This window comes from Miscanthus floridulus, chromosome 1 (genome assembly GCF_019320115.1).
Source record: "Miscanthus floridulus cultivar M001 chromosome 1, ASM1932011v1, whole genome shotgun sequence".
Lineage (NCBI taxonomy): Eukaryota > Viridiplantae > Streptophyta > Magnoliopsida > Poales > Poaceae > Miscanthus > Miscanthus floridulus.
In genome coordinates this window covers 32,894,825-32,907,954 of record NC_089580.1, presented here as the reverse complement: position 1 = coordinate 32,907,954, position 13,130 = coordinate 32,894,825, and the positions used below count along the sequence as shown (strand labels likewise).

General features: G+C 46.9%; 1 protein-coding gene across 1 annotated transcript; it reads right to left on the bottom strand.

Moving 5' to 3' along the window:
* Positions 1 to 8,165: 8,165 nt before the first annotated feature.
* LOC136475486 (WPP domain-associated protein-like) lies at positions 8,166 to 12,302 on the bottom strand. The gene is made up of 5 exons (XM_066472996.1): positions 12,077 to 12,302; positions 9,221 to 11,211; positions 9,006 to 9,132; positions 8,804 to 8,905; positions 8,166 to 8,692 (listed from the first exon to the last, which is right to left on the bottom strand). Exons 1-5 carry the CDS (start codon positions 12,092 to 12,094, stop codon positions 8,615 to 8,617), a joined length of 2,316 nt encoding a protein of 771 aa, XP_066329093.1. The 5' UTR covers positions 12,095 to 12,302; the 3' UTR covers positions 8,166 to 8,614.
* Positions 12,303 to 13,130: the final 828 nt, after the last annotated feature.

The window sequence follows — 13,130 nt, the reverse complement described above, 5'->3', positions numbered from 1 at the left end:
ACCAGCTTTGATACCACTTGTAGGATCTCTAATTGTCCTTGAGGGGGTGAATAGGCCTATCAAAACAAACACTCAAACTTTTATCAAATTCACCCTACGGCACTGCCGCTCTGGAGGGCGGCACTGCCGGACCTAAATAGCGGCACTACTGCACCTGCATATAACTTTGAGTCATAGTTCAAAGTCCGTGAATGAAAACTTAGATCAAAGAAATTTCCTAGCTTACTACAGGTATGACAATCACAAATCAAGAGCTAGAAGTGGTAGAAACACCACACACAAGTAGATCGACTAAAAACCCTAGAAATCACCTCAACCACAATATGTCATGCAAGTAATGTAAATCAAGCACAAGTGACACAATGATTTATCCCGTGGTTTGACTAGCCACCAAGGCTTGCCTACCTCCATGTTGTTGAGGTTAGCCACTAAGGCTTAGAGCTTTCCAGCCCTTCCTCGTTCTCAAGTCAAGAGACTTAACTCTTGAGATGAGGGGTGAGTTTAGTAGCTTCAAAAGATGGTTACAAACCTCTCAGAGCTACCACACAAGTTGGCAAGCTCCACGAGCAATGCCCTAGCCAGCTAGGAGCGAAGCTCCAAGAGTAACAAACATAACTGCCAGCCAAAACGTGAACCAAATGCTTTTTAGAGTTGGAAAATCAATGGAGCTGCTCTCTAATTGAGTTTAGGACCCTTTTTCCTCAAGGATTGATGGGGAAATCAATGGATTTGCTTGAGGGCTTGAGGTCAACAATGGAAGGGGAGAGAGAGCTCCTACACTACTTTGGGCGTGCTCAAGTGAGGAAGAAGAGGCAGATGTCCATGAGAAGGAATGGAAAAGGTATATATATATACCCCTCAGCCCCCAATGGTCACTCAAATCGCAGATAGCCATTGGAGAGGAAAGGGAAAGGTATATATATACCCTAGCCCACAAGGTCACCGCACCCAAGGGGTCAGGCGAGACAAAGCCCGTGGCCTCGAGGTCAGGCGAGACAGAGCCCACGACCTTGGGGTCAGGCGAGATGGATCCCATGACCTTGGGGTCAGGTGAGACAGAGCCCACACCAAGGGTCGGGCGAGATGAACCCCACGATCTTGGGGTCGGGCGAGATGGATCCCGCACCCAAGGGGTCATGCAAGACCATTTAACACATCTCAAGCCATCTGGAGAAGTCAATGTGGGCGCTAACTTCCTTGTGCCGTGACTCAAGTGTGTCAGTGCCTCTCTTCAAGTGCGATAGTACCACACCACGCAAGACAGCAAGGGTAATAGTTGAGTGTGGACTGTCTTGGCTATGAATCTGAGGATGCTTGTGGTTGTTTGAACACTTGGTAGCATATATTAGCTTAAGCATTGTATCCCCCTTTATAGTATGGCTTTTCCTATACTCAAATTAAAGATATAAAAGAATCTTAAACCTCTTTTGAGTTTGAAGCCATCTATATTTGTAATTGGGGGCTCCTCCATTTCATGTAGCATCCTCGAATATAAATTCCCTGCTTGTCATCTTGATAAATCTTATTAGTTCTCTAATTGCATGGTCATTGTCACCAAAACCCACAAATAAGGCTTGATTGCACTTTCAGTTTGCAATGGTTTTTAAGTGTTTTTGGGTGTTTTGCAAGTGTTTCAGATATATGCTGCAAGTGTTTCAACCATTTTGGATGAATGTTGCAAGAGTTTCATCTAGATATTATAAAAGTAGATTTGGTATTGTACATGTTGCAATGGGACCACCTATCATAGCTGCCTGCTGTAGTTGCTGGGGCACCAGCGAGCGGGTGCAAAATGTCCCTGCCTGCATGCATGTGGAAAACATATGAGGCATGAGCGGTCTCCGTGTGTTGTAGGTCGGGTGGGTGGCACGTGCCCCGCATGGGCACATTGGGATGCAAGCATGGGGAAATGGGGTGCGGGCATCGGTGTCCGGACGTGGGCGTCCATCTAGACATCGGGCGCTAGCAATCCTCTTGCAACATTGATGGACTATTTCAGTGTTTCCACATTGGTATGGCTAGCACTCGAACATCCGGACGCTAGCACCCGTCCGAGGTTGCCCACACCTGCTGTAACACCTCTGGTGTTACGAGCTTGTTTAGCACCACGATTTAGGCTTAAGAAAAATTACCGAAACGATTTTCTCAGATTTTAAATTTTAAAAACTAGCTTTTCACGTCAACGGTAAAAATCAGAAATTATATTTTAAATCTCTAATTGTGGCGAATTGTTTTGCGCAAAATAATTACATAACACCTAATATTTTGTTCTATGGTTGGGTATGGAGTAGGAGCTGTCGCGTGAAATGTTTAGGGATGGTGGTCTATAGGATTTAAATCTTTTGGAGTGCTGACGACGTATCACTGTTCACATTCGCGTTGCACCGCATTGTCGAGTCTCGTCGTCATGCCGCTGCTCCCTCTCCCTCGCGTCCTTTCTCAGAGAGCGCCTTAATGAAAGTGGGCTAGACCGCTGCTGCTGTGTACTGCTTTGCTTGCATCCTCTCTCTCTCCCTGCTTGGTACACCTACACCTATCTCATTTCCTCTCCTCCCGACATGCATTCACCATCAACATCTCTGTCTGTCTACCCTTGCTTGTCCTTGCTGCCTCTACTTTGCTACCATGCCACCGTCCATCTACTAGTGTCATCGCATCACCTCTGCTGCCTCTGATTTCTCTTCCTTTCTTTTTCTATAGCTGAGGAGTCTAGTTCCTGCTCACCGCCCGACTGGTCCTCTATTGTCTGCTTGCCTACCTCTACGGTCTATCTCTGCTTGGCACTGCTGATCTACTGAGTGAGCGCAGTAGGCCTCATGCGCTTGTTTTCTTGTGGTCGGGAATGCCCTATTGGATGACTGCCCAGTCGCTCCTTGCTTTCTCTCCTTCACTGATTGCCTTCGTCGCTTCCTCTTCTACGCCCACAGTAGACCGCAGCGCCCTCCGTGGCCGGCCAGTTTTCTGGCCATGTCCGACACGCTACTCCCTTCCCTCTATTTTTCTACTGCCGTGGTCTTGTCCGTGCCAACCGACACGTCCTGCATGGCCCATCTTTTAGAGCACCAGCAGTCGAGCCATCACAGCTGCATAGGCCTTTCTTCCTTGCCCCTAGCGGTGTCCGTTTGGTACCTCGACATCCATGCCCTACACCCCGGTGTCAGCCGCACCGCCCCTCCCTTCCCGCTTCTCGCCACTGCAGAACGCCGGCCATAGCCCCACGCCACCTCCTCCGCACGTCGCTGCTCCACAGCGCCCACACGCATCTCCACCTCGCTCCCCACGCTACCTTCCCATCCGCGCTAGGAACCACCATGCACTCCTACACTGGACCGCCATCGTCGCGCTGTGCCACCCATGTTGCCCCGTAGTGGTCACCGGCGGGCGCAACCATGAAGCGCCCCGCCGTTGAGCTGTTTCACCGCTACCGTTCGCCATGTGCCTCCTCAGTGCCTCCGTGGCACGCTGAGGTCGCCATGGTCGTGCCCGCCATGCTCTACCCTCACGTGCGCGTGTAAGCTCCTCAGCCCATGTGGGTCCTATAGCCGCAGCGTGCCCAAGCCACGTTGCCATGCCACGTCACCATGCCGCCTCACTATCGTCTGCGCCCCACGTCCTCCTCGATGGTCGTAGCTCCACGCCGCTAATGCCGCCGTGGTGCTCCGCCTCCAGCGCCTGGTCCGCCTGGTACCTAAGGGCTGCCCTCGCCAGCTGCCGTGCCGCACCCACCTGCTGGTGCGCCGTGTATGCCCTCATTGCCCCTACACCACCTCCATCGCCGTCGTGCCTTCTTGGTCGGGATTGGTCGCCGACCGGAGCTCCTCTGTCGAGCTCTGTTTTTGGAGTGGGAGAGAAGGGTAAGAATCCAAGTAAATTTTTGTACGGGGTTCTCAGTGTGAAATACGTGACTCTTAGGAATAGTGACTTTGTACCGCGGATTAATTTGAGGAGAGCTCGAGGGTTTCTTCATAAAAAGGTACCGCCACTGTCTGGCCCTGGCCGTGTGGGCCGCGCTCATTCGTGTGTGGGCTGGCCTGCCCGCGGCATGCGCCGCACACCCTGTCCCCGCTCCAGAGCCACTGCCGGCCTGCAGGGCCACTCGTGCTGGTTTGCTGGCCCGTCTGTGGTCGCCGCGCCTAGGCTGCGTGCGTCCCGCCTGGGCCTCCGGCCGGCCTGCTCTTGCGCCGCTGGGCCGCGCGCACGCTGTGCTCCTATGGGCCAAACCAGCTCGTCCGCCGTGGACCTCGCTAGGCTGCGTCCACCGCTAGGCCGTTTGGTGGCCGCTGGCCCTTGTGTTTTCTAAGGCGATTACTAAAATTAGTTTCGGGAATAAATTATAAAATGAATATAAATTTGTGTAGTTGTCCAAAAATTGTGAAACCAGTTTTGTTGAGTTCCTAAAATCATGATCCATCCAATAGTGTATTTTGTTAACATAGTTTGATAATATTCTTAGAAGCTATATAATTAATTTAAGGTACTTAATATTATAAAAATATAAACTTGTAGGAATTATTGTGATAAATGGGTAATAGTGTTGAATCTGAAATTTTTACAGTAGGCTCCTAGTAATATTAGGTACTCTGTAATTTTTGTGGCTCTAGAATAATCAGTTGCTAGGTAGCTAATGATGCTCTATTTCGAACAAGGATTAAATCAATAGAATAAAATAAAGAAACAACCTTGGTTTATATAACTAAAATAATTGTTGAGAAATAACGTCTTATCCGACAACGTGTATATGTAGCCTAAGTATAGTCGTCGTTAGAACTAGCCCGTGAACTTGAGAGGCGTAAATCATATTTCTACAGGTCATGATTACAGTTGATTAATTACTTCTTGCATTGCATCGCATTGCATATCATAATAGGGACGTCGATGGATCACGGAGTCATCAGGAGTTGCTAGAGAATGGTGCTTTTGGAGATCGTGTCGCCATGATGGAATGCTAACTTTTGGTTATATATTTTACCCAGGCAAGCCCTGATGCATAACCTCTACTTTTCTACAGTTTAAATTATATTTGTGCATTAAGTTTTAAGGAGTTGAATGAAACCCACTTGCATATATATATATATATATATATATATATATATATATATATATATATATATATATATATATATATATCTTTATCCTATGAGTCTTACTAGTATGACATGATCGTGTAGATTGCTATGCTATAGGACTCCGGTAGAAGTCGATTGATTGCTGTCACTCACGAGATATAGGAAATATATTACTGTATTATTATCACTTGGAAAATATAAGTAGTGGAAAAGAAAAATAGTGACCGGGCAGGGATATGGTTTGGGTATTGGTGGGTGTAAGAGGTTGTGTCGCCGTGAACGCGGTGCATAGCTTGGTTACACTGCTTTCCCTATCTGTGTCGGTTAAGGACCAGCCGTTGCATAAGACGCTAGGCAAGTCACAGACTTATTATCCCGAGCACATACTTAGGTATGGGCGCTTGGAAGACTTGTTGCTCTCTTGTCGTGGATCTGGCTCTTTCTGGACCGACTGTCAGGGTGGTTTTTGGGTTAGGAGGTCCTTACACCGCACTGAGTCTAGGACTCAGGGGCGGGGGCTTGGAGTCCCAGTTTGGACGGGGACCTAAACACCCAGGACAGGAGGGTGATGGGTTGGTCCTGCTTATGCCTTGGGTACAAGCGGGGCATGTGTTTTTGAAGTATCCATCTGGGGACATTGATTCGCGAATCGCCACCTTGTTGGTACGACTTGTCTTAACTCTAGCACCGTAGTAAAAACTGGAAGATGAAAAATAGAAAGAAAAGGAAATATGATTGCTTACCACCTGCTTGAAAGTAGTACATATGCTTACATAGAATGGTTAGTTAATGAACTAATGCGCTGCTAATAAAAATCGAGTATAAGAACGTACATTTAGTAATGCTCCCTGCAGATGCAATAAACCCATAAGCCAGATAGCTTTGCATATCCTTGGAGTCTTTTCTTTCCTCCTGTCTGGTAAGTTTTGCTGAGTATAATTGAGTACTCAGGGTTTTATTCCTCCTATTGCAGGTGACAGGTGGAGGCTAGAGCTGACCTTTGTGTGTGGATTCCTCCTGGTGGGCTCAGAGAGAATTTTCTTTACGCTGCGATCATAGTTTTTATTTATAACTCTTACTAAATGTTTTTATGAATGAAAGTTTTGTAATATGTTGTCCTAGTTTATTTATCAATGTTTCATCATGCCATGAATGGATGTTTATTTTTGCTGTAACACTGTTCACATGTTTATATTCCGCTGTTCAATTAAATTGTTCATAACTCTGATAATATGTTCATATTCCGCTATTATAAATTATAAATATTATACTCCGATGTTACATGCAAAGTGATGTAAGAAATGGTTAAGAATGATGTAAGCTTTATTCTCTCATTTGTGATCCTGATGGCAAAAATGTGGATTTTCGGGTTCTCCCCTGGGTGTGCCCGACGGAACGAGTAATTTGGTGTCCTCCTTTGGGTGCTTAGTGTCTAATGGAAGATGAGCACTCCTGGAAGGCATTAGGTTAGGCGGTTCTGCCACACCTGCCGCGCTTATTGCGCCTGCCCGCCCACCCTATTCCTGCTGCTACGCCTACCTGATGTTCGCATGCTCGTTGGCTGAGCTCGAACTGCCATGGCGAGATTGCAGGAAAGGAAGGGAGGGGAGGAAGAGGAGATGATAGGGCGAGGCGCGCCGCGTGAGAAAGGCATAAGGTAGGAGCTGAAGCCCTACGGCAGGCCGCTGTCCGCCGGTCATTGGCGCCATTGCAACATGTGACATCTAGATGAATAGCCATTTGCAACATGTACAACACCAAGATCTACTTTTAAAAATATCCAGATGAAACATTTGCAACATTAATATGAAACACCTGAAACATAGGCTTGCAACATGCGTATTTTATTATTGCAGCATATATAACATCCAGATGAAACACTTAAAACAAATGTATGAAACGTCTGAAACACTTGAAAACATGTGCAACATCTAAATCTACTTTTGCAATATTTAGATGAAACACTTGAAATAAAGGTCTAAAATGCCTGAAACACTTGAAAACATATGCAATATCTAAATCTATTTTTGCAACATCCAGATGAAACACTTGAAACAAAAGTAAAAAATACCTGAAACAATGAAACACAGCATTCGCCCCCCAGCGCACGGTCTACCTAGGAAGGAACTATGGTATAGATCGGCGAGGAGGATAGGGAGGAGACGGAGGCCGACCTGTCGGAGGCGCTGGAGTGGCAACGGCGATGCCCAGCCAAGCAGGGAGGCCGGCGAGGGTCGCCGCCCAGAGGGGCCCCGTGAGGAGCGCCATCTCCCAACCCGCCCTCACTATATTGTAGTACCAGTAGTAGGATTGCAGCCCATGGTAGAGAAGATGAACAAAAAGCGGGCTCTAGCGACGAGCTCAGGGCACGATGTTGGGGTGGGGCAGAGGAAGCGACAGGGATGAAGAGGTGCCGGTGCGGGCAGCAGCAAGGCGCTGTGTTTGGGAGGAGGAAACCGAAAGGATGGAGGAGGCACCGGTAGGAGGTGCGTGGCTGCCGCCGAATCGACTGGTGTGTATAGATGAAGAAGGGAGAAGAAGAATTGGTGATTCTTTTTTTAATATAAGTACAGAATATACTACTCTCGCACTAGCCAAGCGTTGCGGGTGGGATCGAGCAGAGTGGGCGTGCGTGGTGTCCGGAAAGGACAGACGCCGAGTCAGAGGATTATCGTTTCCACATAGGTTGTGTCATGTGTAAGCTCGTTTCTTCCATAATTTACCTATTTGTTTATGTCATAGTATAACTCTTGAGCAAACAACATCAAACTTTTTCTTAGAAAAAGACCATTTTATTTCGAACTCCGTATGATTTTTGCACTCAATCAATCAATTGTTATAGTTTTTTTTCACGATCGTGAAATATAGCCCGGTTTTCAATCAATTACTATAGTTAAGCATCTGGCTGGATTTGAAGAGCTCATAAAAAGCAAATGAAGTTGGAGGTTGGCAAACTAAGCACTAAACCTAGAACTCAGAAGACATCCACCCACGCTTGGCGAAAATCTCCATTATTTTTGTCTCTAACATTCGACGTGCTCATTTCACTGTGGGTGGACCATGAACGCGTCCAGTGAGTAGCAATACCATCAATCTAGATGGAGGAAATAAGATACTCATCAACACAGTGGGGATAGATAAATTTTATGCTTACAATGTGGTTAACATCTTCTCTACTTGGTCTGAGAGAATCATCCAATACATTCTTTTCTATGGCCTAGGCTGCTAATTAAACAAGTAACAACCCTATTCTCTAACCAACAAGCACGTGAGCAGTGTCATCTATACATATCTTCTGTCCTGCATGTGGTTTCATATTTCTGGCCATCATTGCAGATAGAAACAGCTACCACTTGCATTGCATAAGATCAGCAAGGCAGCTGTTGGTTCACTTGGTACTAAGATATACAGCACATATCAGGATCTGAATTCTGAAACCTCAGTTAAATAGAATCCTTCACTTGGTCTGCAACTGCAGGCGTGGAACATGGATAAGCACATGAGGAACATTAGCTACAAAGGGAGATCTCACCATACCGCCACCTCATTCATGTCGTATCGCCTTCGTTCTGTTTACTTCTCAAATCTGCAACAAGCTTGCATGTCTTTAAGAAAGCGTCTAGCAGCTGCATACATAGGCAACCATGTTAATGTTTGTGATGTTCTGAATATTATACTGGTCATTGCAAAATACATGGATGCAAAGAATGCAAGCTATCTCCAACTGAGGTACTTACACCAGGATGATGTTGCAAGGTAGGAGAGTAATGATCAAGAGTTAAATATATCTTTTGAAGAAGGCTTAACTGTGCAGTGATCTTGTCGCCCAATATCATTACCTGATCACATCAAAAACATTTCAGAGTTTCTGCATGATGAACTTATATAGTTATATATCACTTGTTCGTGCAGTCAAACCGAAGTTCAATTCTAGAGTACCTTGGCTTCAGCCTTTTGGAGCTCAGAACGCCTCGCTTCAATCATTTGTTTATACCAGAGCCCGATTTTTGTTAGTACCACGACTTGTCTGACCATGTGGCTGCAGTGATCACTCAAATCCTCTGACCTGAAACAACCATGCTCAACATCGGAATCGTGTTTTTGCAAAAGGAAATAGAAATGCCTGGGAAGCAAGTTAATGAACAAAAACAAACCTGTTCTCAGTTTTTTCTGCTGACAATTTTTTCTCAATCTGTACAAATTCTTTTGATAATTTCATGATCGATACTAAAATGCACTCCAGCTGCTTTTCTTGCTCATTCCTAGTGAGGCTACTACTACGATCCAGATTTGTATTGTCCATTTCCTTCAGGATACCTGACGTTTGCTCTAAGCTTGAGTTTAGGTTCACAAGTTTGTCATACTGCAAATCATTCCCATTTGATGTTCTCGGTGATGTGCGAGGCTCGACCTCAATGTCACGCAGAACAATTTCTGTACTCTCTTGTTTTATGACTTCTGGAACTTCCTGGTGATCGTGGATCAAGCGCTCCTTTTCTAACTCTGCTAACTTCTCCTTTAACCTGTGATTTTCTTCATTATATAGACCTAATGCCTTATTCTTTTCGGAGACTGCGGACTCAAATGAAGACAATTTTGCACTAAGATTTAGTGCAGCACCATCCATATTGTCCTTATAGTCATCAAGCAATTGTTTTGTAACAGTTTGGTACATTCCCTCTCTAAGATCACATTCAATTCGGAGGTCCTCACAATCTTCTCTAACTTTGTCGATTTGTCTCAGGAGCTCTTCTTCGGACGACAACTGAAGAGACAGTTCTGTACTGGCTTCAGATAGCTGAGATGATAATGCCTTAACGTCCTTCGTCCTATCTGCAAGCAACCCTCGAAGATGCTGGTTTTCATAAAACAAAGCATCGATTCTGCTCATCAGTCTGCATCTTTCGTCAAGTTCATCATGGGTCATGCAGATCGCAGGTATCTTTATATTCTTGGAAATGATTTGGTCCATTCTCAATACAATCTCTGGAATTTTCTTTCTCAAAGGTTCAAATTCGATGTCATTCTTGAGAGAATGTGACCCCTTCTCCCGTTTGAACCTGAACAGTTCTTCTGTCTTCTCTTGCAATGCTGATTCGTGCATCCTTTTCAGCTTGCTGATCTCAGATTTAAAATAGCTTATCACTTGCTCTCTAGTCATACCGTTGAGATGGCGAAAGTCAGATTTTTCTGAGATGACATCCTTTGCACCAAATGATTTTTGCTTCCTGAAACTCTTACTGTCCTCGGCGCGTGGAGAACGATCCTCTTTGGGTTTCTTTCCAAAGAAATTGTACTTCCATCTGTTACTCTTGTTGCCTGGACTTTCATTCTTGCCGTTAGAAATATGAGCTTCTGGTACTAAAGGCAGTAATAGCTTACAAAGAGCACCAAGGTCTTCACGCATGGCGGCAAATTGAGTTATGGACTCTTTCCAATTCCTACTCATGGTGTTTGTGATGTTAATCTGCTCGTACAGCTTCCTCTCTAGCTCCTCCTGCAGGCCACTGACGCACTCTCCGATGACAGCACCGAAGACTTCGAGCTGCAGCTCATTCTCCGACTGCAGATCAGACACCGACGAGTTGACCGAACCAAGCATCTCCTTCGCCTGCCGGAACACGGAACCCATGAGCAGCTTCAGGGCGTTGAACCTCTCGTCAATCTCAATCAGCATGACATCAAGCGACATGCCCAGGTGCGCACCTCCGATCACACGGCCGTTGTCCGGCAAGGCATAGCTCTCCAGGTCGGTGACACCCCCCTTGAGCTTGCCCAGCTGCGCATCCACCTCCACCCTCATCAGGTCCAGGTACTCGGCGCACCGGGCCTGCGCGTTCGCATCGAAGAGGTACCGGTTGGAACGCGACGCCGCCGCTCGGTCGGGCCATTCGGCGGAGGAGGAGCAGTTGTCGGGGCTGGAGCTGGACTTGAAAGACAGCAGCCTGGGCGTCAGCGCCGGCGAGTCCTCGGACGTCACTGACCCGCTGCTGAATCGGGTGGCGCAGGGCTTGGTGGTGTCGAGGAAAGAATAGGCGGAACCGTCGTAGAAGCCCGCGCCATTGCCGGCGTCAGGTTGAAGCCGAGTGACGCCGGATGGACTGGGTGACCTGTTGAGCAGCGGGTTCTTCCTCTCACTCGGTACCTGCAGCAAGTTTTCCGATTCAGAATTCAGATTTTTCAGTGTAGTTCAACATCTGATGATATTCAGAATTCAGATTTTTTTTCAGTGTAGTTCAACATCTGATGATAGGAAAGGTGATGCAAACATTGGAGAACCGAACAAAATGGGAACATGATCAGAATGGTAGGCTCAAGTATTGACTTCAGTGCTGGGAATTCCATGGAATGAATATGTCGTCACAAGTTGACGCAAATCATGGGATCGGATTTGCTGATACTGAGAGAGTCTGATCGGAATGAAATAATGGGCATGAAAATGAGAACAAAATGCTATAGGCTTCGAAGTTCGAACCCACTGGAATTGAATCCCCAAAACAGAGTCATCTGATTTCAACTTTCAAGCACAAACTGACCACATATGAGCGGCGAGAACTCTCTGACGAATAAGACACGACAGCTCTAGTTTTTCTTTTTCCTATAAAAAAAATATACAGCAGTTCCAGACTTCAAGTAACAGTAGTTCTGATGAATTAGTAAGTGAACGCGGTTGCGGTGAGCAACTGGATTGGTGATTGTGTGAGAGAATTAAGAAAACCGCAGACAATTCTTGATCAAGTAAGCCGTGGAATTGGACCGCCAATACGCAAACAACGCATACAAGCGTGGAAAGTAAATATGATCATCATGTTCCAACGCATACAAACAACGGATGAAACAATCAGGAGAACGTGAGAGCGAGTGGATGAACATCCCGATTCAGAATTTCAGACCGACCCAAACAAAACGGATGACAAGCAGAAACACGGCACGCGATGGCTACTAGACACATACACGCGCGCGTGGGTGATGGGAGAAGAGACGAGGGAAAAGCGGATCAGATCGCGTACCGTCTGGACCGCCTCCATGGCTGCTCCGCCGGCGGCACCCCTCTGCGGCACCACGTCCACTGCAGCAGGTCCTCCTCACCACTAGAGCGAGTCAGCGGCAGGTAACTGCCATGCCAGCGAATCGGCCCGTGCGAGAGACAGGACAGGGCCGTAGAGGATAAGAGGCGGAGGAGAAGGCAACGAGCAGGGCGGGCGGCAAGTGGGAGTGGGAGACCGAGGCGGCGGACAGCGACGGCGACGGGGACGGGAACGGAAAGGAAAGGAGTGAAGCGGAGTCCGGGCGGAGTAATGCGTGCGATAGGGGACGCGCGCGCGTGTGATCAGCAGAGTGGCGTGGCGGCCGAGTGGGTCAAGAGGCAGGGGGGGAGTAGTTGGGGGAGGCGGCCAGGCGGGCTGGCGTGGCGGCAGAGGAGAGGGCCGAGCCGACGAGGCAAGCAGTGAGACAGCACGCGCCCGTGCGGACGTCGGCCGGCCAGCAAGGACGCGGCGGTTCAGGGCGTAAAACATAGGGAATCCGATCCGAGTCTATTTGTATATAGATTATCCAACATAGAGCTCATATATATATATATATATATATATATATATATATATATATATATATATATATATATAAAGAGAAATAAAGAAGTCTCCCTATCTTTGATATCTATGCGTTCTATTTTCTTCCACTATGTCCATCACGAGAGATGGAGAGAAGAAGGTCCTAACCGCTGGTAACAGCCTCGATCGTTTCGCTGAAAAAATAAGCTAAAATATTGTTCCGACTGATTTGTTGTAAGAGAAAAATACTGTTCCGGTCGAAAAAACAAGCTGAAAAGTACGGATTATAAGACAAACAAACATGACCAACATGTTTTATAACATCTTATCAGCACGACAAGCTCTACGTCGACATTGTTGTTGAAGCCGTCGCCGATCTTCGATGCGACGCTCATACTGCCGTGTCGGGGACCAATACTAGGGTACCCAAAGAGGATGGGCTAATGGTCATTTTATGTTAATCCATCCAGGCAGTCAAAGGTGCGACTACAGCTCCAACCGACGTTGATGC

Excerpts from the sequence above, each read along its gene's own strand:
- LOC136475486 (XM_066472996.1), bottom strand. Across the intron at positions 9,133-9,220 it reads GCAGAAAAAACTGAGAACAG|GTCAGAGGATTTGAGTGATC; the intron begins GTTTGTTTTTGT and ends TGGTTGTTTCAG. Across the intron at positions 8,693-8,803 it reads CCTTGCAACATCATCCTGGT|CTGCTAGACGCTTTCTTAAA; the intron begins GTAAGTACCTCA and ends CTATGTATGCAG.